The sequence below is a fragment of the Barbus barbus genome (genome assembly GCF_936440315.1).
Source record: "Barbus barbus genome assembly, chromosome: 43".
NCBI lineage: Eukaryota > Metazoa > Chordata > Actinopteri > Cypriniformes > Cyprinidae > Barbus > Barbus barbus.
In genome coordinates, this window is record NC_136721.1 from 2,734,570 (window position 1) to 2,759,738 (window position 25,169).

Consider the following 25,169-nt stretch of genomic DNA (forward strand, 5'->3'; position numbering starts at 1 on the left):
CATGGAAGTACCCTGATATGTTCTTGTTATCGTGCAGGGCTGTCATGATTCAATTCGAGTAGTGGATTTAAAAAAAATAAAAATAGTTCAATAAACAATATCAATATCACATTGGTAATCATGCTTATTTAAAAAAAAAAAAAAAAACGGCACTCTTCGTGTGATTTTAACTATATGAAATGTAAATATATACATTTTCTGCCCCCATATCTTCAATTTTGCGATCATAAAAAAAAAATTATATAAAAAAATTAAAGTTAATAATAAGAGACATACACCATATTGCCTGTTTTTGTTCCAAACTGCTACAGCAGTTTTGTGTCTCTGAGCAACATGGCAGTGCTTAGTTCCTGAATGAATCAATCATTAAATGATTCAATATAATAATAATTCAATAAATCGATAATTCAATTGCAATGACTCACTTGTTACCAGTGACTTTCTGCCACCTACTGGCGGTTTTAATTTCACATTTAAAGTCTATTTTCATTTTTAAAATAATATTAAATATCAGTATTCAATGTTTTGTGTTTAAAATGTCAAACAATTATGCATTTGTAACTGGTTAAAGCACTCCATGTCTCTCTGAGCTGCATTAAATAGTGTGTAAATGCATTTAAATGCCACTTCAGATGCAACTTTTTCAAAGATTCATTTTGATGAATGTGTATTTCATTTGTTTGGTAGCAGCCTATATGTGTATTACCTTAATTGACTGATTAAATGTAACAATTTGACTCCAAAGATGTACACTTTTAGAAAAAATTGCTTTATTAAAGGGAAAAATCAGTTTAAACTTAAATGAAAAGATTAATAATTAAGATTAATAATAGAGGACATTCGCGTATCTCAAAATACATGGCCGCCATTGGCCAAACAATTTTAAGCACCTATTTGACAAGGTTAACAAAGGTTGATTGGAACGAAACTCGGTGGGCATGTTCGACTCATGGCCCTAAAGGGCTGTAAGAATTTGGAAAGAAATCGGCCACTAGTTGGCGCTAACATCATTTTCTGGCTCTGTAATCACGTGGTGTTTCACACATCCACAAAATCTGCTTTGATAGAGCTCCTCAGATTGAACAACTTTGTCTCAACAACCATTGCTGTCAATCAAATCGTTCATTAAATATTCACAAATATGTTAAAAACCTACTGCAAACTAGTCCCTGGTTTTTCGCTCAGTCTCGATCAAACCACTGCAGTAATATTCTCTGGACTCTCTAGATCAATAATTATCACAAAAATAATAATAATTGTTTTTTGTTTACCTTTAACGGAGTCATTTAGAAAAGGGGCATGTACAAATATGCCCAAAAGCCTATAAACCCTAAACAAAAACTCAAAACTTTACGAAACTTGGTAAAAACATGTAACAGATGACTCTTAACAATCATGCAAAGTTTCATGGAGATTGGACTATAGGTGGTACAATAACAGTTAAAAAGGCCTCACAAAAACAAGATTTCTATGGTAAATGGCCTCAAATTGCTAGAAAATGCTCATATATTCACACAAACACTAGATCTTCATATCATACAATAGATCTTCTCATTTTGATCAACTTTGCCTCTAGGATCACTGCTGTCAATCAAACTGTTCTTAAAAAAACAAAACTTTGGTCAAGTAGCCCTCAAAATCAATCAAATCAGTGCAGTACTATTCTCTAGACTCTCAAGGTCAATAATTATCGAAATAATGTTGAACATTTGCATTTGCACAACCATAAACCTGTCATTCAATAATGTTATTTACATAGTGTAACCAAAGGCCTATTAATACTAAAAGGAAGCCCACAAACTGTGTAAAATGATGCATGATTTCATTCTAAACAAGCATGCAAAATTTAAGAGCGATTGGGCAAAAATAACACTATAGTTATAAAGCTTAAAAAAAAAGTGTTGTATGAAAAATAGCTATTTATAACCACTAGATGGCAGCGGAAGACCACTAATGGGCTTATTTATATAGCGCTTTTAACAATACAGACCATAAAAACGCTCACCTTCACCTTGAACCTAGGGCTGGACGATATGGCCAAAATTTATATCACTATATATTTCTTAATTTCGGTCGATGCGATATAATTCCGATATCGATATGAATTCTATTTTAAAAAAAGCCTCATAAAAACTTCCAAGAATGGCCGCAACAGATGCCTGTACCTACAAACTTATGAAAAATAAATTTGCCAAGTCTACGAAACCTCCTCCTATAAATCTATATATGTATACTGCTAAAAAAACATTTATTATAATGTTGAAAACAGCTAAATAGAATTTCTTCAGGTTTCTTTGGTGAATAGAAAGTTCAGAAAAACACCATTTATCTGAAATACAAATCTTTTGTAACATTATAAATGTCTTTATCAATCACTTTTGATCAATTTAAAGCATCCTTGCTAAATAAAAGTATTAATTTCTATAATTTCTTTCCAAAAAAATAAAAATAAATACATTATACTGACTGGAATAGTTTATAAATGTAACAAAAGCTTTTTATTTCAGATAAATGCTGATCTTTGGGTCTTTCTATTCAAAGAATCCTGAAAAATATGTACTCAACTGCTTTAAATATTGATCATCAGCATATTATTATGATTTCTGAAGGATCATGTGACACTGAAGACTGGAGTAATGATGCTGAAAATACAGCGCTGCATCACAGAAATAATTACATTTTAAAATATATTCAAACAGAAAACAGTTATTTCAAATAGTAAAAATATTTCAAAATTTTACTGTTTTTGCTGTACTTTGGATCAAATAAATGCAGGCTTGGTGAACAGATGAGAATCATTTAAAAAAAAAAAAAAAAGTTAAAACCGTATTGTTCAAAAACTTTTGACTGGTAGTGTAGGCTGATTGTTCTTTTTATGGTGCTTTTCCACTGCATGGTACGGCACGGTACAGTTCAGTACGGCACACTTTTGGGGGGGTTTCCACTGGGTACAGTACCTGCTACCTGGTACTTTTTTTTTAAGTACCATCTCAGCCGAGGTTCCAAGCGAGCCGTACCATTACCAAAACATGACGTGTAAACTCTGCTGATCTCTGATTGGCCGGAGAGAATCATCTCTGCCTGCGTCATTGAACTTTCAGCACGAGACACAACAGACCCGCTAGAGTTAAATCAGCACAGCCAGCGAAGGATCGAACGCAACTGTTTTGAATGGGCGCACCTTTTTTAACAACCAAAAATGGCTGTTTCGTTGTCTGTTGAGGAAGTCCAGATGTTCCTCTAGTTGATAGCCGAGGAGCAGTCCAGCAAGAGCGCGATGGAGCGACGCGGAATTAAAAAGTTTTTCAGGAATCACGGCAGTAGAGGCGGCGCAACTATAACCACACGTGAATAATCCCGCCCACTCTAAAAGCGGTACTAAACTGTAGTGGAAACGCAAACCGAGTTGCGCCGTGCCGTTCTGAACCGAGCCGAGTCGTATCACGCAGTGGAAACGCACCAATAGATTGAAACAAATGTGCTTCAGCCAGGATAAAGAGTATGAATAGTGCTCTGAGTTGCTACAGAAAACAAAAAAAATGTTGCTTGAGACGGGCTTATTCTTGAAAATACGATCTGATTCTCTGCCAGCAGGAGGCGCTGTGAGAGCGCCGGTTTCCCCGGTAACGGCTGTAATCAAAACAGCTCCGCTCATGAACACGACTTTATCAGATCAAATGAAAATGTCATCGAAACGTTTCTGAAGACAGTCGGTTGCCTTCAGAGATACATTCATATAAAACACCCGCGACGCGTTTTGATTTTGAAACGTGTAGTGCTCATGTTTATTCAACAAAGTCAAACGCCACAAATAAATCAATGTATGAGAAACACTGGTAATGTACAGTATATCGGAAATGTGTTTAAAAATCATATCACCGTTATTGAAAAAAATTATATCGCGATACATATTGATATTGAATTATTGTCCAGCCCTACTTGAACCTAAAGGATTTTATATGACTTCAACATAATGCCTCATGAAATGCAATTAATTTCTAACACACATCGATAAGATCACAGTGGAAATGATTGCACCTCAGACATAAAAGGAAAGCTAATATATTCTGTTGGTTTAAGGCCAATTAAGTAAATCCAAAACAAAGCAAACAAACCTTAAAGGTTTCAATAATTAAAGCTAGCAGATTGTAGGATATTGCATAACGTACAGCCAAACTGAACGTTTTATATTGTTGTTCAGTGTTATCTCTGCCTGGTTTGGAGTGGGTAGTTGATGCACTCATATATCATTGTGATAGTTACCCCACTTACAGGTCGGGCAGTTTCATCTCCCACCACTAGAGGTTAATTTGGGGAAGTGCCTATATTATACTTTTTATTAAAGAGAAAAAAGCATCCTGAACTAAGAGGGCAAGCATGGTCAGAGAAGTATTTTACAAATTGACATTTAAGTGAAATGTTTAACTGAAGTGTTATGAAAAAGAAAATTGATTTGGAGCTTGCCCACTACCTTCAAGGCACTTTAAATGTTGTAAAAGAACTAAAAGGACTTTCAAAGACTGAGGAAGTGATGATTTCACCACACGCCTTACCTGTTTTTTTCTTTTTGAGAGTTTTCCATGTCATTGCATTCCACAGAGTGCTCTTTTTCCTAATGAACCTCAGATAGTTCATTTGCTTTTTAGAATGTTTATAGCTTTCTACATGTTTAACAGTTTTTATTTGTCATCCCATTGTTTTTGTCACTACTCAGTTGCTACAAATACAATGCATTTATTGTTTCCTCGTTAACTTCATTTTGTGTGTTCATACCAATGCATAAAAAAGTATGGGCTGAATGAAAATACAAATTCACTCAGTGTCAGTGGGGCACTTACAGAAAAGCAGAAATACCTGCTAATTGATTGAATACACACAGAAGGTATTTTGTAGGGTGTTTTTTTTGCAACATGCTGGAGTATTTCTGAGGAACTGCCACTGATCCTCTGCTAGTTGTTGTTTCCATGACAGCAGTGGCTTTAGTCTGACAACTGTTCTTTTATGCTGATCCCTATGAAAATACTACTTCAGACCTTTTGTCTCTGTCCAGAATTTGCACGGCCTTAAAGGCAGCCATGACATTGCTGTATTTTCACTCAAATGTTTTCGTGCACTGCTGCTCTTTTCCAGACTTTAACAAAGGTTGTCTTTAAAAAAAAAAAAAAAAAATTGTACTAAAATGTACTCATTTATAAGTCATAAAGGCCTGTTCACACCAAGGACAATAACTATAAAGATAGCGATAAAGATACAGTTCTAAAAATCATTCTCAATATTAAAGAAAAGCAGATAAAGGAAAAGAGAAATGACATCTTTCCAGAATGATTTTTTTCCCAGCTGATGGACGATTCAGACATTGACGCCCAATCAGAATCCATCCTGCTGTAATGAGCTCGAGAATTGAAAGCAACAGATGCATGCAAACTTAGAATAAACAAACAATATTGTTCGCTGGTGTGGACGCGAATATCGTTATCTTTATAGTTCTCGTTGTGAACGGGGCTTAAGGAGTTTGACAGGTAAATCATGAATGGTGTCTATGCTCTTGGCTTGACCCAAGGAATCTATCAGGAACAGATCCTTTACAAAAGACTAAATTAATCAAACGCTATAGCATTTTAATAACTTTTGACCACAAGGTGGTGCTGCCCTGAAAATTCTTGAGAGTATCTTCAGGGCATGGTGCCAAGGCATGGTACTGAGTTTCCTACCAATATGCACTTGTAAAATATAGACTTTTTTGTTCAAATTCAAAATGGCCAATATGGGAAAATTGCCAGTTACAATGTACGTGCCTTTGCACCGAAGTCCCTTTAAAGGAAAGTCTGTTCACTCAGCGGCCATATTTGCAATGCGTCCAGGCAGCTTATACAATACCAATTCCTATCTAAATGAATGGGGGAATTCTGAAATCTCAAAAACTGCTCACTGAATTTGCAATTAAATTACATATTTCAAATCGGCAACAAAATCTGAAATTAACTGCCCCTTGAATGTTGTTTCTTATGCTCATATAGTGTTTAAAAAGCTTATGACCGCGCATGCGCAATGACTGGTCTAGCCTCAGGTTTCTATAGGAACCGGAGCTTCTAACGGCCGGCCGCTGCAGTGACGCAATGCACAAAAGTCTATTATCATCATAGTAGTTATCAAAAGAGACACAGTTAACTGTTTGACGGTAGCCATATATTAACTAGCCACCTTAAATTAAATAATAGGCCTACTGTTTGTATGTACTGTATAACAAGAGCTTAAACGGGGTGCGTGGATTGTTTTATACATCATTTTTAACGTTATCTAAAGTTCATGGGTAAAAGTACACCCTGTATAAAAAGAAAAAAACAAAAAAAAATTGCTGCAATTATCAAAACGGTAAAACAAGCTGTTTTAACTTAGAGTTCATGCTTGACTTAAAATAATTAGTTATCTTAGTTATGTTTTTTGTCTAATTTGAAGTTATGACTAATGGCAGCAGCATTTTTTACAGTGCACAAGCAACAATTCTGCAATTACATTTGTAGAAAGCTCGGGACTTTTTTTTCTTGTCGTGGACACACCACCTTGTACACAACTACAAAGAAAAGCCTTTATATTTGCAATAAAACACGCTTATAGATGCAAACTTAAAAAAAAAAAAAGTTATCTTGATATTACTCTTGTTTTGCATGTCACCAATACTTTCCTCAGTTATGCCCACTGATTCAGAATAAATGCTTGGGATGTCCAGGAAAAAGTGCTGCCCGGAGCTGCTTTGATATAACCTCATCTTTTTATCTGTATGATGTGTCACTGTCTCTGGATTTAAGGGTCAGGAGAGAATGCCTGATGCTGGCAAATGTGACTGAAAATCCAAGTGTGGATAGCAGATGGTTAGGTGGGATGTGTTTATGCAACAAAACTCCTCTTTCCATCCAAGGGAATTATTTTTAGGCATTCATTCTGCTTTTTTTTTTTTTTTTTTTTATATGCTAAATGGGTAAAAACTGATTTATTTAAATAGTAGTTTGTGTATTTGTGTGCATGTAAATGTGCTCACTGAGTTTAGACTTTCCCCTGATTTTTCCAGCACATTAAAATACTGTTGCCAGCTTGTTCCTGGCCAAAGGGCTTAGTCCTTAAATTTCCATCATGATCAACTGATATTCAACCGGTGCTTTAAACAGTGGCCTAAATGTTCTGTCATGGGAGCAGTTAAATATTGACAGCGACCGTAGGCCATATATTGTTAATCCTTTCTCATTAACTCCACTTTAATGTTAAAGGTAAGATTAGAAGTCTTACTAGAATAGTAACCATTGGATAGATTGTAAATAGAAGATGGACAAGTTAGAGAAAAATGTCTGTGTCCAGCACCCTGCACTTAATATTTCATACCAAAGCAAGAGAAAACAAACAGAATGCTTTAACAAGAAGAGTGAGTTTGAATCAGTTGCTTATGTTTAATATCAGTAGTTCAAGTTTTCATCTCCTGAAAGCATTGTGAGGCATAGACTGATATGTAGATAGAATTAGAGCTCAATAGGGAAAGTGACCAGTATGTCAACAGCCTGAAACTGACTGTTTATTATTATTTATTTGTTAATTTAGTGGTGCATACAATCATCTTGGCTAATATAATCAATAATATTATAAAAGTGATCTCAGTCTATATTGTGCCTTTCACCATACTTTTAGAAGTTAATGAGCTGCATCAAAATGTACAGAATTTGTAGACGTTTAAATGATGTGATATACAAAACTTGCATTTAAAACATTTAAAATTTTCTCTTGTTAAAGGGGTCATGAATTGCATTTTTCTGTATTTTGTAATGAAGGTCCACCTCAAGATTTTTTTGGTCACACTTAAAGGTCCAATTCTGACTACTAACTATTAACTATGATCTTGCCTCAATAATAAACTCTTAATTTGCTGCTTATTAATAGTAAATAATGTAGTTAAGTTTAGGTATGGGGTAGGATTAAGGGGCTTAAAATAGGGTCATGCAGAAAAAGACAATATGTTTTAAAAACAGCCATCATGCTAGTAATATGCATGCTAATAAGCAACTAGTAGTGAGAAATGGTCCTTAACATAAGGTGTTAGGCTTTTTTTTTTTTTTTTTGCTATTGTTTGCCACATTATCGCCGCCTTGCAATACTATAACCTGTGACGTCTCAGGGTTGGTTGAGTTCAGCAGATAACAGTAGAGACGGTTGAAGTCAGACAGTAGAGGACAGATAGTGAAAGATGGAAACTGGAGAGCCACAGGGCTAGGGCTGAGCCTGTTAGGTTGTGAGTACCACCAGCAGTTTGTACTCATTTTGCAAAAAAACACATTTTTGTACATAACCAATGTTTTTTTTACATTAATCTTAGGTTGCCAGTGAAGTACAAAGCTTTGTTTACAATATAATTGGTTAGCAGCCAAATGTTACATTGTGGCCATGGAAACATATTTTTTTTTGCAGAAGAAAAGCAGTATGTGAGCACATACATTTTAATTGTCATGCACTACTTTGTTCTGTTTTGCCGGCTGCTCACTCGTTGTTACAGAAAACGCTGTTAGCCAAACCTTTTTTGTTTCCCTTTAGTAAGTTTCAGCCTATTCAAGTAACTTGTTGACACATTAGACCTTAATGTGCACACTATTCACAGGAACTGATACCTTGTCTCATTGGTTTCAGTCTTTATTTCTTGAGAAATTCATAGGTTCTGCTTGTTAAGCCCGAAACACACTGCACGATTTTCTGCTGTCCCAGACGAAAGATTGGCATCATGAAACAATCGTGGCGATTTCTATGATCGTGGCTCCTGATTGGTGGTCCTGTGTCGTACAGTGAGAGAGGTTCACAGACGGCCGCTGTCACGGTAAAGATAGCCTGTGATACAGCATGATCATCGCACAGTGTGTTTACTGGTACAACCCACGTTTACTGACCAGCCAATAAAAATGCGATATGAAGTCAACTCGACATGGCACTAAAACACAAAACTGCTTACCTCAAGCTCTTATCCCGTCCTCTTTTGCCGCTTCCACATTTTTTTCAGCAAACATAAAAACTACAACGGCTAAAGTGTGATTTATCATGCTCTTTTTGTTTACCACTAGCGCATGCTGATGATGTTTTATTCTTCTATAGAAACGTGCGTCGTATCGTACAAGTTGATAGGTGTCATCATCGTACAGTCTACACACACACACACACACACACACACGTTGTAGCCAAGTTTATTAGATCTATGTCGTGCAGTGTGACATGCAATGATCTTATAGGACTGCTAAAACCATGCAGTGTATCTCAGGCTTTAGACAAGGAAAGGCAGTCAAGTTTATTTGTACAGAGCCCTGGACATGACGTGGGGGGGGGGATGAAAGATAATATGGCCACGGATTAAGAAATAGTTCCCTCATTTTATTTAAATCATGGTTGAACTATGAATTAGAAATTTCCACAAGAATGCGACGAGTATGTGTTTTTGGATGCAGCCCCTGTCTTTATGAATGAATCACTGAATCGTTGGCTCACTCGATTAGTTCAAGAACAGATTCATTTAGGAACAAAACACCAAAGTGTTTCCCTGAGATGCACACATGCTCTGCTTCATTTGGTTTGAAACTATTTCCATTGGCGAAACATCGAAAAAACACACAATATTGTGCCTAAAATGTAACTCGCTCAATATTAACTACTTGTTTGGTGAACTGTTATACTCGCGCTTATATTTAAGAAAACTGCACTCTTGTTTGTATGATAGTACAAAAACTTACAGGGATATTTTTGCTTTCATAACTTGAATTATATGCGCATTCTTACTACTTTCTAACAGATGTTCTTTTCTTTTCCAACAGCCCACTGTTTGTCACTTGGAAAATCGGCCGGGACAAGCGGTTAAGGGGTTGTATAGGTACATTTTCTGCCATGAACCTGCACTCAGGACTCAGGGAGTACACCCTTACCAGGTATGCCATATCCCTCTTTGAAATTCTGCTTTTCTCTTTCTAATGCGATATAATTGATGATATTTATTACAAAATATGAGGATTTCCTGTTTTAACACACACATTACTACATCTTGATTTCACTTTTCTTGACTTTAAACTTTTTTTTTTACTGCACCTCTAGTGGCACCAAATGGAATTGCATAAAATAAATACATTTAAAAAAATAATAATTAAGTGTATCTAAACAGGTTTCCTACACTTTTTGCCATCCATCTCTATTCTCATTCTATTATTCAGTTAACACATTGTCCCACCCCAAACTCACACCACTGGTTGACCCAGAATTTTATTTTTAAAATATGTTTTGAAGGCACCACAGTGTCTATATTACGGCTGTTAAAGGCTGTGTTGGGACTGCAGGCAAAGGTGGCCCAAATCTGAATTTTGTGAGTCACAAATGTGTCTCGGGTAAATGTGAATAGCACAAACCACATGAAATCTGACATTTTTCTTCTCTTTTGATTAGTTAGAATTTTAAACCTAAACTTAACATGCAACAAATATTGTAGCTACAGGTTTTAGCTTTAAGGTTTTCGGTTTAAGGCGTTAAACTTGACAATGTTTTGATGGTAAACTCCATTTAAAACCATTGCGAGTCTTGCATCCAGCATGCCATTTGGTTGTTTTTTTGTAATTTCAGCAAAATTGCAGTCTGTACTAGACTGACAGCAGTTTACACCTTTCAGGAAGAAGTCAGGCCTGCTTGATGTTGCCTATGCATTTTAACACTTATGCATTGCCTGTTAAGAACATTAGACGTCTCTTTCTCAAGCAGTCGCTTGACCTTGCTTCCAAGCTAGTCATCCATCTCGAGAACTACAGCCACATTCTTCCCTCAGCAGGAACGGAGACACCAGAACAGATGCTTGGGTCTTGGCTCGGCTCAGCCCAGCATTCGCTGCCAAATTCCCACTTCTCCGTCCTCTCGTTAACTTTGAAGCAGCTTATATATCCAATAACAATGTTGTTAACCTCCAGGCTTCCACATTCGGTTTGTGAATCAGTCTGGTGTTAGAGGTGGCAATGAATAAAGTAATGAGTATAGTAATGCGTTGTTGTGTATAGAATTAAGCATGCCATAAACTTTTTAATCCATACAATAAGTCATTTTGGTGCATGCAAATAAAATGTTGCAATTCTCTGTATAATAATAATCATTTACAAAATAAACCCCATAAGGCCATCAAATGGCTAATCAGAACTAAGTATTATAACAAGTCTTGCACAAGCTCATGCATGCATTTCATATCCGGATAGTATTTAGAATGACTTTAATGTGGTCTTATTTGATCCGATCACAAAAATGCATGATAATTCCAGTCGCAAATGAGTTTCCAAATTCTTAGAAGTTTTCTCCCATATTTTTTCCAAGCCCTGTTGGTTAGTTTTGGTCAGTCATTCATGAGGGAATGTATTGTTTTTATATCCTGCATGCCTATTTCCTGAATATGCGATGTATGGCAACCAAAAAGCTGAATCTTGAATTTATGATAATAGTTTATATTGCAATAGTTTTGTTGTAAATTAAAATGTTAATAAATAAATCATATATATGTAATAAATAATAATCATAATAAATGTAATATATGGGTATTTGACAAATAGACAGTAAAATTTTGTATTTTTTTTTGTAAAAGAAATGCATATTTATTTAGTGTTATTTATTTAATATGAAATTATAATAAACAATTTTTTCCTATGACTTGTTGGACAATTGCAAGATAAACTTTGCTGTCATCCATTCAAAACTGCTGAAAATTATACCGTTTTAAGTTGTGATATTTGTATCTTCTCTATTGCAATACTCAAGTTTTTTTTTTTAAAGAGATTTTGAGATAAAAGCAAATCTGTGGTTCTTTTGTGTCACACCACAGGACATTACGTCCCACTAAAGGACAGAAATGGTAGTTATTCAAGTATTTCTATTTAATTTTGAACATTTCAAAGGAGAAAGAAAGTTTATTTTTGATAAACAATATCAACATGTTTTTTTAAACAAAATAATATAATTTTCATCAACAAAATTCAGTCTCTTTCAATCAGTATGTTACTAAAACTCTTCTAGCCCCTCTGTATGTGCGGCACAGCTAAATATGATTCATATTCAAACTATTTTAATTAAGATGTGAATTAATTTTTAAAAACTATATAGCTACTCATTTTAAGGCATCATTTTTGTTCTATTTACTTTCTGCGTTGTTCTCTTAAGATCTCTTTTCTGGTGGATCCCTGTTAATTTTCTGTCTATATTTCGGTGTCTTCTTTCTTCCACTAATTTCTCACCCTCAATTCTATCTGTTTCAAAAACATAGCATCACATTTTATACGCATTTCCATGACACTTTATAACAGTTACAAGTTTTCTGTAAAAACATCAGAAAATAGTTTAATTAATGTAATTATTGCATTTAAGAACACTGAAAATGATCTAAAAAGGAGTTAAATAAATCTTATTTAATTATTTCAAATGCTTTTTAAAGAGACCTTGTCCTGTGGTGTGACCGTACAGGCATCACACCAGAGGACATTTTCTCTCACACCATAGTAGGACATTGTGGTTTCAGCCTTTTTCTGTAAATTAATAACCTTGCTGTTCCTAGCTATGATTATGTAGTTTAACATGCAGTTTTTAATAAAAAAATATATATATAATTTAGGGGTGTCACACCAAAGGACAACAAAACGTAACACTTTTGTAGCGGTTCCACAAAAGTAGACCAAATCTGAGACCAAATTTGCCCATATGTCATGGGCTTGACAGGGGGCTTCAGTAACACAACCATGAATGGGGTCCTACCACTAATTACAGTTTTTTTCTGGAATTTCCGATTTAAAATCAGGATCTGGTGTCACACCAATAGGACATGGTTTTCAGAGACAAAATGTATTAAGTTCCTACACTTTTCGAAATATATACCGGTAGATGAAAAAAATGATTGCCATTTACTAAAATAGACACTTCTACAATTATGCCGGAGGTATTTATTAAAAAAAAATTATGCGTTTCTTTTTAATTTATAAAAGTTGTAATTTACTGAACTATGCTTGAGACGGTCACACCATAGGACAATTTTGACATTTGGCTCAAAAATAAAAAAAAATCGAATAACAATGCAGCTTTTTTTTTAACAACAGCTTCATGTAGGACGAAGAAATGTTTAACTATTTACAGCATTTTAAATAATGACAATATTAATTATATACATTTTTATCCTTTGGGACAGTGAAAATGCCATGTCACGTCAACAACCCATGTGTGTATAATAGTAGTTGTTGTTAATAATAATAATAGTAAATTAATAATAATTTCAAACAAGTATTTCATTTTTTAATTTTAATTTTAGTTTTTTCAACAATCAATCCTGGAATATATTCCAGAAAAAAATTATAAAACATGCTGTCACTATTTTTTTTTTCCCGTATCGTACAATATTGATATTTATCACGATATTAATTTATCATTAATTAAAGAAATGCTTTCCACGTGTTGGTTTGAGCTTGAGAATGAAGGTAAACATAACTAATGGTGTCTAATGAAATGAATTAATAACACTTTGCCAATTTAATCAATCATTTAGGCCTAAATGTAAATCAGTTTACAACAAAACATTGCGTTTTATTTTGTCAGATAAGATGCTGCACAACAGAACTGCATAAATTCATAATAAAAAAAATAGCTTGGTTGTGGTGAAGGTCTTTCAGTTGAACTTTTTTTAGTGTGTGTTTGAAGGTAGTGCTTCTAAAATGGTGCAAAGCTGGTAAAATGACTTTCAGAGCAGCTCTGGAGATGAAGTTCATGTGATTGTTCATATCGTCATGTATTATGACACTGAAATCACTGCGAGTGTCACGTGTGTTTGAGTCTGTGTAGCAGATGAAATCGTGCCATTCATTCACACAGAACATGCAGACACTGACCGGCTGCTGTCGTGTTTGTTTCTGCTGTGTGATAGGATGTTAGGATTAATCCATACAGTTATTGAGTAAAAATGTCCAGAGCTTATCATAGTTATCCACATAAATTTTTATTGTGATCTTGATATGACATTGTTTATCGCCCAGCACTAATTCAGGCTATTTATAGAACATGCTTGGCAGCCGACTCAGAGACTCCAGGAAGGCTACCTGACTTGCAAAGTTTGCCAAAGGAAACCCACTTCCTTATTTCTTCTTTTGATCTTTCTTTGGTGATGGGTTTTCCTTATGGAGTCTTCTATTTCTGAGACGACATCACCTCGTCTTTTGTGTCTATGAATCTAGATCAACTCACTAGTCAGCATCACAGCTAGTCATTCAGACCAATACCTATTCATACTCATAAATACTTGTTCATTGCAATTTTTTTTTTTTTATTGTATCAGGCTGCTAGATTTATACCCCAATTTTTTTTTCATTGAATGGTGTTTCACACTGTACCCATGGTATGGCTTTGTCCTAAATCTTGCCTTCATGTCGTCTTCACAGTGCCCTTAAAGACAGTCGCTTTCCCCCCATGACGAGGGACGAGCTGCCGCGTCTCTTCTGCTCAGTGTCTCTGCTCACCAACTTTGAGGATGTTGGTGATTACCTAGACTGGGAGGTAAGAGCGCAGAAGCTATTACCATCTGTTATTTACTAAATTAAACCCTCTCTGTACACTTAAGGGTTTTTTTCCCCTGCAAACGTTTAGTTATAAATGCCACTTACCACTAAATCACTGTTCCCTGAAGAGGTAAATAGGTTCACTGAATTATTTGCATGGGTTTTTAGGCGTTGTCAGTTTAAACATTTACAGTTAGTCTTATGTGGTCCAACAGAGACCACCATTTGAAATGGGAAGTCTGAACCGCTAATCTGACCAGGCCACTAGAAACAAATATTTAGCGTTAAACCCTAACATGGAATTTCACAGGGCTGGGTGATTTTTCCGATATTATCGATTAATTCGAATTTAATGCTTTGCCATGATTTTATTTTTCATAAAACAAGTATTCGTGATTTTGAATAGAACTATTACCAAACAGTAGTGTTAGACACATTGATAATATGTTAATGATAACAGTTGATCCGACCACATGATGATCAAAAGCTTCCATCATGCACATTTTCACATAGAAGAAAAACAATGTAAAGCATCACAGTGGAATAAAAAAAAGACTGTAAATAACTACTACTGTATATCCGATATTTCATGATAGTGACAGGCTGAAACTGATGTTATTTTGTTTATACAAAACATTTAATAGTTTTACTTTTAGTCATTTTGAAATTGAATTTCATTTACTTTTGAGCCTTTTTTTTTTTAGCATTCTTTGATATTATTTCTGAACATATATTTGACAAGTTTGAACAATATGTGCCTTCATATTGCATGAATCTTAATCTTAGTCGAGTTACATTTTAGACCTTGTTGAGCACTTCATGTGTGCTGCACTTGGAATAGAACTTTCTTCAACTAGATGGTTAATAAAGAAAGTGTTAATTGAATAATGTTGTAATTGCATTTTTAAGTTGATTAGATAAATGTTAAAAAAACGCAAATAGAAATCGAGAATCTGTCAAATGTTCTATTTTTTAATGAAATAAAAGGTAGTATTTAATTAAATAAAGAGTCATGCATGAAAATACAGCAATGATAGGCACAAGCATGGCTTTAGGAAAACAATGCACAGTGGGCACATGCTTTCTGGTAGTTTTTGGTTGTTAGTGATAAACATATTTTGTTTATATTTTTCTAATATTCAGAATGGTATGATACTTCATGATTTTAGTCACACTTGGGTAAAGGCTAATTGGTCTTAAAAAGTAGCCATATCTGTATTCTCATAAGTTTAACATAACCCCAATAGGAAATGTATAAACGTATGTTTAAACATTTAAACAAATCAGGAAAGCAAGTTTTCACCACAGAGTGCACCGCAGCTCAGTCTGGAGCTCAAAACAACTTCAGAGGTGAGACCCTTTCACGATCTGCCCACATACACACAAGCACAGCTCTCAGCCTACAATGTCAACAAATGTTCTGGCCACTGCAGGACAGCTTGCAAATTGCGTGATCAGAGAGCGAATCTGGGATGTGCGGAATTAGCTACTCAACGCATACCTGCTTTCAAATGAAGCACAAGCTCACAGATTTAGCCTGGCTTTATACTATGCAAGCTTGATGATTCAGGCCGTGCAAACATGCACATGGGCACATACTGTCCTTAGTGACCTACAACAGCGCAGACCGAAATGCGCCCTGGGTGAGGAGTGACGATGGTGTCTTGTATATTGTGCGTGTCTTTTTTTGTAACGTTAGCAGGGTTTTTCCTTACTGTTAGCTGACTGAGACTCATGCAGAGTGCTGTGCTGTACTTGGCCTGTAGGCCTACTGTAATGTAACAGGCTACCGCTAGCAAGGCTGACCATGTCCCTTTAGGGGCTCCATAGAACGAGTTATTCGTTTTCCGTGCATGTCTTTCCGAATACAGGTCCCAGTCGGGGTATTTGAGGTGCTCACAGAACTCCTATTTGACATCGTCCCAAATTACCATAACCGCTATTTGCCATTCAAGTCTACAGCTTTTAGGTGCGTTATTGGCAGTGCTTCCCTCTGCTTACATGAACACGTCAGCACCGAAAACATGGTGAAATTTCTTTAGACAATTGCACAACCTATTCGATATTCTATAATTAAATCAACTAATCGAATATTTGAAAATCGTGACCCATCCCTAATATTTAAAGGACCATATTATATATACACACACACACGTGTCTGTTAGTGTTGTCAAAAATACCGACCGCGATACCATTCGGTAATTTTAAAAACATTTCCCGCTGAGATTTGAGCGCTGTTGAGCAGATTCTGAAGCAATGATCATTGAAGCCAATCACACCCTTATCTGTTGAGCACGTGAACACAATGACCAGTCAGTGCTGTTTAAAGGAACACGCCACTATTTTTTAAAATAGGCTCATTTTCCAACTCCCCAAGAGTTAAACAGTTTACGAATCCATTCAGCCGATCTACGGGTCTGGCGGTAGCACTTTTAGCTGCAGCTTAGATCATAGATCATTGAATATGATTAGACCGTTAGCATATCGCTCAAAAATGACCAAAGAGTTTCAATATTTTTCCTATTTAAAACGTGACTCTTCTGTAGTTACATCGTGTACTAAGACTGACGGAAAATGAAAAGTTGCGATTTTCTAGGCCGATATGTCTAGGAACTGTACTCTCATTCCAGCGCAATTATCAAGGAACTTTGCTGCCGTACCATTGGTGCAGCAGGCGCAATGATATTACGCAGTGCCTGAAAATAGGCTAACTTCCGTCATCATAACCAACATGACCACCTGCTTGCACAGGGGGCATGCCTTGCAACCATGGACACATTTGTGAGACTATTCAGAAGATATTTACTTTGGTGCAGATCCTGAACCGTATCTATTTGAACCGCAAAACACTGAAGATGGAAGTTACCTAGTTGGGGACTACTTTCAGGTGCTGCGTAATATCATTGCGTCTGCTGCACCCATGGTACGGCAACAAAGTGCCTTGATTATTACGCCGGAATTACAGTATAGTTCCTAGCCATATCGGCCTAAAAAAAATCGCAACTTTTCATTTTCCGCCAGTCTTAGTACACAGTGTAACTACAGAAGAGTCACGTTTTAAATAGGAAAAATATTGAAACTCTTTGGTAATTTTTTTGCTAACGGTCTAATCAGATTCAATGATCTATGCTAAGCTAAGATAAAAGTGCTACCGCCAGACCCGTAGATCGGCTGAATGGATTCGAAAACGGTAAAACTCAACTGTTTAACTCTTGGGGAGTTGGAAAATGAGCCTATTTTCAAAAGAAGTGGCGTGTTCCTTTTAAGAATCTGCTCAACAGCACTCAAATCTTACTGGGAAATGGACGCTTTTAAAATTTCAGTACCGAATGATATCGCAATCTGTACATTTGACAACACAAGTGTCTGATATATATGTATAATAATGTAGACGTATACTGAATGAAGACACTGGTAAATGTAAACATCTGTTACAATGGTATAGACACTGTAAACCAGTGTTACTCATTGCGCGGCTCGCAATACAGTACATAATATGATGATATGATCATGCAGTCAATACAGATATTTCATAAAAACATTAAAAACAACCAGGGCTATGTGCGGTGGTGCGATGCACCGTGACAAAAGACAATAGAACCCATTATAATGAGTGTTGTCTACACTGGATATGGCACAGGGTGACATGATCCCTGGCAGTAAACTGATGCCTCGTTCTATTTCTGACATATTGACACAACATTCAAATGATTTGCAAAGGTCGGTTTGTTGCGTCCAGTGTAGACCGATGTTCCAGCGCAGCGCGGCGCTACACGACAACTGTCGCGTCCGGTGTAGACACGGTGTCAGTGTCTGCTTCATTACAAATAATTTATATATTTTTTTAAAATACCTACACAATACAGTAATAGTGTAAACAGACTGTGTTGTCACACCTATGAATGTGGGACTCTTGATATCAACTTCGTGTTTTGTATGTACAATAGAATAATTGCAAGAAAAAGAAAAAAAGTGGAGATAAGGTTAGAAAGCATGAAGCTTGATGTGTTAGAATGCCAGTCTGATGCCTGAAGCAGGACACAACCCATAGTAACACGTCATGGCAATGATATCTATTATAGTCTGATGCCAAATAAAAATAAACAGTTAATAAATGACTTTCAAGTGATTACTTTCAAAAGAGTGTATTAAATATCGGAACCGCACAAGAACAGTCCTCATTAGTTCTTGAGCATCATGCTCATTTGAGCAGCTTTTTTTCCTTTTGATGGGGTTAGCAAAAAACCACATGAAGGACATGACCAAATCAATAATGAGGTGGCTTTGACAGTTACAGATTTGAAAACTGGAAAATAGAGCCCTAAAATGTATTGTCCTGTCCTCATTGCCTCGAAAGTAAGGGTACAAAGCTTCCATCACAAATTACTATTAAAGACTAATAAATTGACCAGGTGAGAGCTATATATATAGCTATATATGTATGTAGATGGATAATTTCTGCCTTCATTTCTGGGGCTTGATTGTGCCTCCTCTGGGCTTCTAAAGTCTGTCCAGAGTAGAGCTTAAGGTGTGATCATGGCCCGAGGCAAAGATTATGAAGGAGAGAGATAGTGCTGCTTCTCATTTTTTCATATACAATTACTAGCTAATATCAGCACTTAATATACTTTAAAACCATTTTCAGCTAAAAACAGACAATGAGTGTTTGAAATAACTTGCATTCCGATCAGCTTGTGAGAAATGTTTTTATGCAATGCTAAATGTTATGTATGATAACCATTGCTATAATACTAGAGATGCACCGATCGAAATTTTCTTGGCCGATTCCGATTATTTATTTTAATTTTTTTTTGTAAGTGTGACCTGCCAGTACCGATTTTTGCCAATTCCAATTTTCTAAGAATTATAATTGACAGCGCATAAAAACAAAAATCTACTTTTTTCAATGCAAAAAAAAAAAAAAATAATTATAATAATAATTTACATGAGTAATTATTAAACATTACAATTCCCCCAATTTGGACAAAGTTACAGATTAAACAACTGCTGTATACAACAAAACAGATGTCATTTCCCACTTGGTTTATAAATGGTCATATTTTCCCCCTAACCTTATCAAATGTCATCTTTCACACATCTTTGTATTGAAAATATAAATAAAGGTTGGAAAAATACAACAATACTTTTATCCAGTGGTGGCCAAAATGATTAGAACATTAGTATTTTCACCAGCTAAAAAATAGTTTTACGTCAGTTGGTTAATAGTTTTAACGTGTCTGTAGAAAATATCAATTTACATATTCATTTTGCCATTTGTTTTTTGTTTTGTTTGGCAATTAAAGGCTTATTATATAGGCAATTAAGGCTAATTATTTAAATGGTTTATTAATAAATGTGCAATTAGATGACTAATGCTTCAAATGAATGACTACTAGTCGACCTGAAAAATCTTTAGTCGAGAGCAGACCTACTGGAATGACATGAAGAAACAGAACAGACTAAATCCAGAAGAACTGTGGCAGCGTCTCCAAGATGCTTCAAGAACCTACCTGCAAAGCTCCCTGAGAAACTATGCACAAGTGCACCTAGGGCAAAAGCTGCTTTAAACGCAAAGGATGCTCACACCAAATGTTGATTTTAATTTGGTTAATAGAAGTTGATTGATAAATTCTATTCATGACACAAGTGCCTAAAACATTTAACAGTACTGTAGGTTTCTTGAAGCGTCTTGGAGATGTTGCCACGGTTCTTCTGGATTTAGTCTGGATGATGATCAGATCAGATCAGATCTCTGTGTGGAAACACGGCTGTTCTCAGACAAAATTTTCACTGCATTAATACAATTAATGGCAAAATGAATGTTTGGAAATGTAAACTTATATTTCCTACTGACACACTACAGCACAAGATAGAAATAACTGACTTAAAATCATTTTTTAGTAGGTGAAAATTGACATTTTGACAGCAATTTTGTTCATTTCAATTTTAGTCTTAGTCTTAGTCCCGTGTTAAAATATCCTTGTTAGTTTTTATCGTATTTAGTCAACCTTATCCTATTTAGTTTGTCGACTAAAAGTCTCAACACTTTAGTCTAGTTTTAGTCAATGAAAACTTGCCATTTTAGTAATAAGATTATTATTAATTAACCATAAAGCAGTATTAATTTTGGCAGCCATTTTTAAAGGGGTCATATGATGCTTTTTTAAAGGTCATTATTTTGTGTATTTGGTGTAAAAGAATATGTTGACATGCTTAAATGTTCAAAAAACATTATTTTTCAAATACTGTACATTATTGTAGGTCCTCTATGCCCCGCCTCTCTCAAACGCGTCGTTTTCTACAAAGTCCCTCTTTCCAACAAGTGCAGTCTGCTCTGATTGGCCAACTGACCCAGTGCATTGTGATTGGCCGAACACCACAAGCACGCGTCGGAAATGTAACATCCCTTACCATAATTGCGTGTTTCATCTTTCAAAGTAAATGTAAAGACAGTTAATAATAATCCTTAGTTTTACCATTAGTTCAAACCCGAAAGGGGAAGAGTCACATGACAGACACAGTGATAAAGCTCGTATGTGTTTGCTCACAAGCCGCGATTAAAGAAAGCTGACTCCACTGTGATGTGACCCTGTCTCTCTCTCTCTCTCTCTCTCTCTCTCTCTCACACACACACAACGCGCACAACTCCGCATTTGAACAGTCAATAGAAAATACTTAAACTAATAACAAAACATACTTACAGTAGCTGATTCAGAAGCGCCAGATTGTCATAGCAAAGTCAGAATTACCTCCTCTCCTAGGTTCACGAAACAGTCGTCCATAAAATGCGCTGCTGTTCTGTTGTAAGTAATCTTAAAGGGATCCGTGGGTATTAAGACTTGTATGCATTAATATAACGTAAATGATGTCTCTTACTGAAATATGTAGTAGAAAACCCATCAAAGATTTGTTATTTTAAAAAAATCACATTGTTTTATACATATTTTGAACTATGGGGGACGCCATTATTCTGATGACGTAAAATGGTTTCACTCGGTGAGCTACTAGCGCTACCTGTTGCTATTTTTACCACAACACAACTTGGAATAGACAACTCGGAAAATAAAATACTGATATGATGACCACAGCTACTGAAAGAGCTTACAGGTGGTGATGGTTATAAGTATAGGTTTAAACCAAATGCTGTACCATTGATTTTTCCCCACAAGGAGTCTAAACACCCCGGATATCGAGGGAAATCCGCGCTGAGGAACTCCTCTAGCGGCCGCGAGTCATGATTAGCGTCTGCATGTTTACATCTTAACATTTGCCCTTTGACTGAAAATGACAACCAAAAGCCACACAATGTGGTATCGTATCAGTATTTTATTTTCTGAGTTGTATTGCAGTAAAAAGCCAAAGACCATAGAAATAAGCACCAGTCGCTCACCGAATGCAACCATTTGATGTCATCGACGCAGAATGTACTGTGCACATAAAATAATGGCGCCCCCCCCCCCCATAGTCCAAAAATGATGATTTGTTTTTTTTAAATAACATTTTCATGGGTTTTCTATTACATATTTAAATAAGAGACATCATTTACGATATATTAAGCTATACATGTCTTAATACCCGGGGATCCCTTTAATGATTCTTATATGCATCTACTTTCGAAAGGCCAAATAAAGTGCTTTTGCTTTCACCTAGAAACACACGCACAGCGTCTCCCTGACATGGCTGCATCAACACTACTGCGGTTACTGAAACCACGCCTCCTTTGTTTGCGTGGACATTTGGACGGCATTACGCAAATATTTCCACATGAGCTGTTTTAGGGGAGCGTGGAAGTCTTAACTTTGATAAAGAATATCTCTTTGGTTTTGAGACTTTAGTCTTTGCAACTTCAGGGATCTTATCTATGCACAATCAGCTTGTAACACTCCAAAGAGTAAGGAAAACTTGAAATCGCATCATATGACCCCTTTAATTTAGTCTTAGTCTTACTCAAATGTACATTTTAGTTATATTTAGACAGCCTTGTCCTGTTTTTTAGTCAAATTTAAGTCAATGAAATGTATGAGCATTTTAGTCAGGTTTTAGTCAATGAAATCTTAGTCACATTTTCGTCATTCTGTATAATGGTTAAACTGATAAAAAATATTTTTGCTCAAAATTATAATCGTAATGACTGTTGTCATTTGCGAAATTTACTTTTGCATTTCAGGTATTGCATTTTCACCAGTAAGCATGTGGTCACAGGCTACATGGTGTATTTTCCCTCATCTAGTGTACTGATTTATTATAGGCTTTTTATTATATAAATTAATACCAAAGATTTATGCAATCTCTGTCTACATTATGAAAACAGCTAAAACAAACAAAAAATATTAAAACAGTGAGATTCCTAGTAATTCCACTCATTCCAAATTGCAATAGGCTAGCCTATTTGTCTACTTCTCTATTATCCTATTTCTCTAAACAACAGCGGTTTAGTAAGTGCATTTATTCAGCAATCGCAAACAATATAGTCGAGATCTCATGACAGAACACACACTACTATGTGACTTTCATTTTGATCGCTTAACTTCAGCTTGTTTGTCGGTATTTTCACATCATCGTCAGCGGCGCTTCCGCAATGAGGAGCGAGTGCATGGTTGCCAGATTGCTTAAAATAAGCAAACCACCGAGCAGAAAATGTATCATGTAACTGCGAAGCTCCGATTCGGGGATTTGAAGTCTTGATATCTGGCAACCGCACTCATGAAAGCTCGCGTAGTAGAAGCGTGTGTAGCAGTCTGCAATAACATAGTCTCCTTTTTTTGTCGAAAAAAAAAATTTTTTTTTAATACATTTTAGTCTTGTCTTATTTCTTCAACGAAATTGCATGTTGATATAGTCATAGTTATTGTTTATTGACCTTATTATAGTCTCGTCTTAGTCATAGGAAAAAAAGCTAGTCAACAAACATTTTTCGTTATAGTCTAATTAACACTAGTTAAAATACAAGTGTTCTAGTCATTTTGGCCACCACTGTATATGAAACCAAACCACCTGTAAGTGGCGGAAAATTACTGTTTTTAATGAGTCATTCATTCAACCTATTCATTCAGATTCAAGGCAAGTGACTGTCTTTATGAATCAATGACTCTCTCGATTCATTCAAAAACATGGATTCATTCAGTAACAAAACACCGCTGCATGTTGCTTGGAGACACAACAGTTCTGCTGTGGCTTTGATTGGAACTATTTTCGTCAGCGAAATTGAACAAAAACAGTCAGTATTGGTTCTAACATGTAAGTTACTTAAGTTTAACTTCTTGTTTATTGAATTTAAGATTGTATAAAATCAGTGTCGCATTGCAATCATTTTGATATTTGGGGAAACATCTTGGTTGTGTAAATCAAATATTATAAATATATTTTTTTCTACCGCAGTAAGCATTTATAACTTTGTGTGTACTATTGCGCTCACTTGTTTTATTTCTGCACGAGTCTCTCTTTCACACACTCACTCAGGCTGCGCGAGCACAATGGCACAACATAAATATATTATCAGTCTCTGTTTACACTGAATGCAATAGAATCAGAATCACTCTCGCGTAAAAATTTTTGGTGGCCAAGTTTCAGTGCTTCCCTAGTTATTTTTGCTATTGCCATTTTTATCAGGCTTCTTGTCCAGTCGGGCAAGTAAAATTCTCTCTCACTTGCCCCTTTAAAAAATCTACTTGTCCCAGACAAGCGTTAATCGAGCCCTGTGGTTCCCTTATGGTATACTTTGGCCCTACACGTATTACAAATTGCGAACTTTGTTTCTTCTTCACTCACAGTGAAGAACTTCCATCTCGACGACGTGTTTACATGCGGATGTGAGCATAGATGTGATGTCAAAACAGACCGGCTCGGAATCGGCAGACTGACCGGCCGGTCACCGGTCCGGGCCGATCATGCGGAAAATCTGCTAATTCCGGTCCCTGGCCGGTCGATCGGTGCATCTCTACATAATACAGTAAATACACATCATTATAAAAATACCTAAGCTTGCTTGAAGATAAATGATAGATTATTATAATTGTGTAATAACATTTTTCATTTGTCAATATGTCTGTCTTTTCCCTTGTGCCTCTGAAAGAGAGCGGGAGCGGAACTGATTGCAGTAAACGGATGAAATTTTTCCTCTCTCAACAAGCTATTCTCACAATTTTAATGTCATTATTAGCACCATTTGTCAGTTACATGTAGGTCAGGTATGGAAAGGATTAAATATGATTATTCAAAATGTCTTTGTTTTCTAGGTGGGTGTTCACGGCATTAGGATAGAATTTTTTAGTGAAAAAGGATCAAAGCGCACCGCCACCTACCTGCCAGAGGTTGCGAAGGAGCAAGGTGAGAATAAGGGTGTATTCACACCAGGAAAGTCCGTTAGTTCACTTGCTTTGGTCCGGACCAAATACGATGTTGGTTTTTTTTGGTTTGGTGCAGTTCGCTTTCATACTGCCCTTTTTGCAAGTGAACTAGAAACTGTAAACACAACCACACATGTGCTTAAGGTCATCCATTCATTGGTTCATCCATTCAACGTACCAGAGTTCGTTTGGGACCGAGACCACCTTTTCAGCTGGGTTTCGGTACGGTTATTTGGTCCGCACCCTAGTGCGATGGCTG

At 36.0% G+C, this 25,169-nt stretch overlaps 1 protein-coding gene across 1 annotated transcript in view; it reads left to right on the forward strand.

Annotated features, from left to right (window-relative positions):
• Window positions 1–25,169, forward strand: part of LOC306862527 (nuclear protein AMMECR1-like) — a 37,659-nt gene that overhangs the window by 6,709 nt on the left and 5,781 nt on the right. Inside the window, exons 2-4 of the mRNA XM_079405363.1 lie at window positions 9,831–9,941; window positions 14,448–14,562; window positions 24,800–24,890. Coding sequence (XP_079261489.1) covers window positions 9,831–9,941; window positions 14,448–14,562; window positions 24,800–24,890 — 317 coding nt within the window. The remainder of the gene's footprint in view (window positions 1–9,830; window positions 9,942–14,447; window positions 14,563–24,799; window positions 24,891–25,169) is intronic.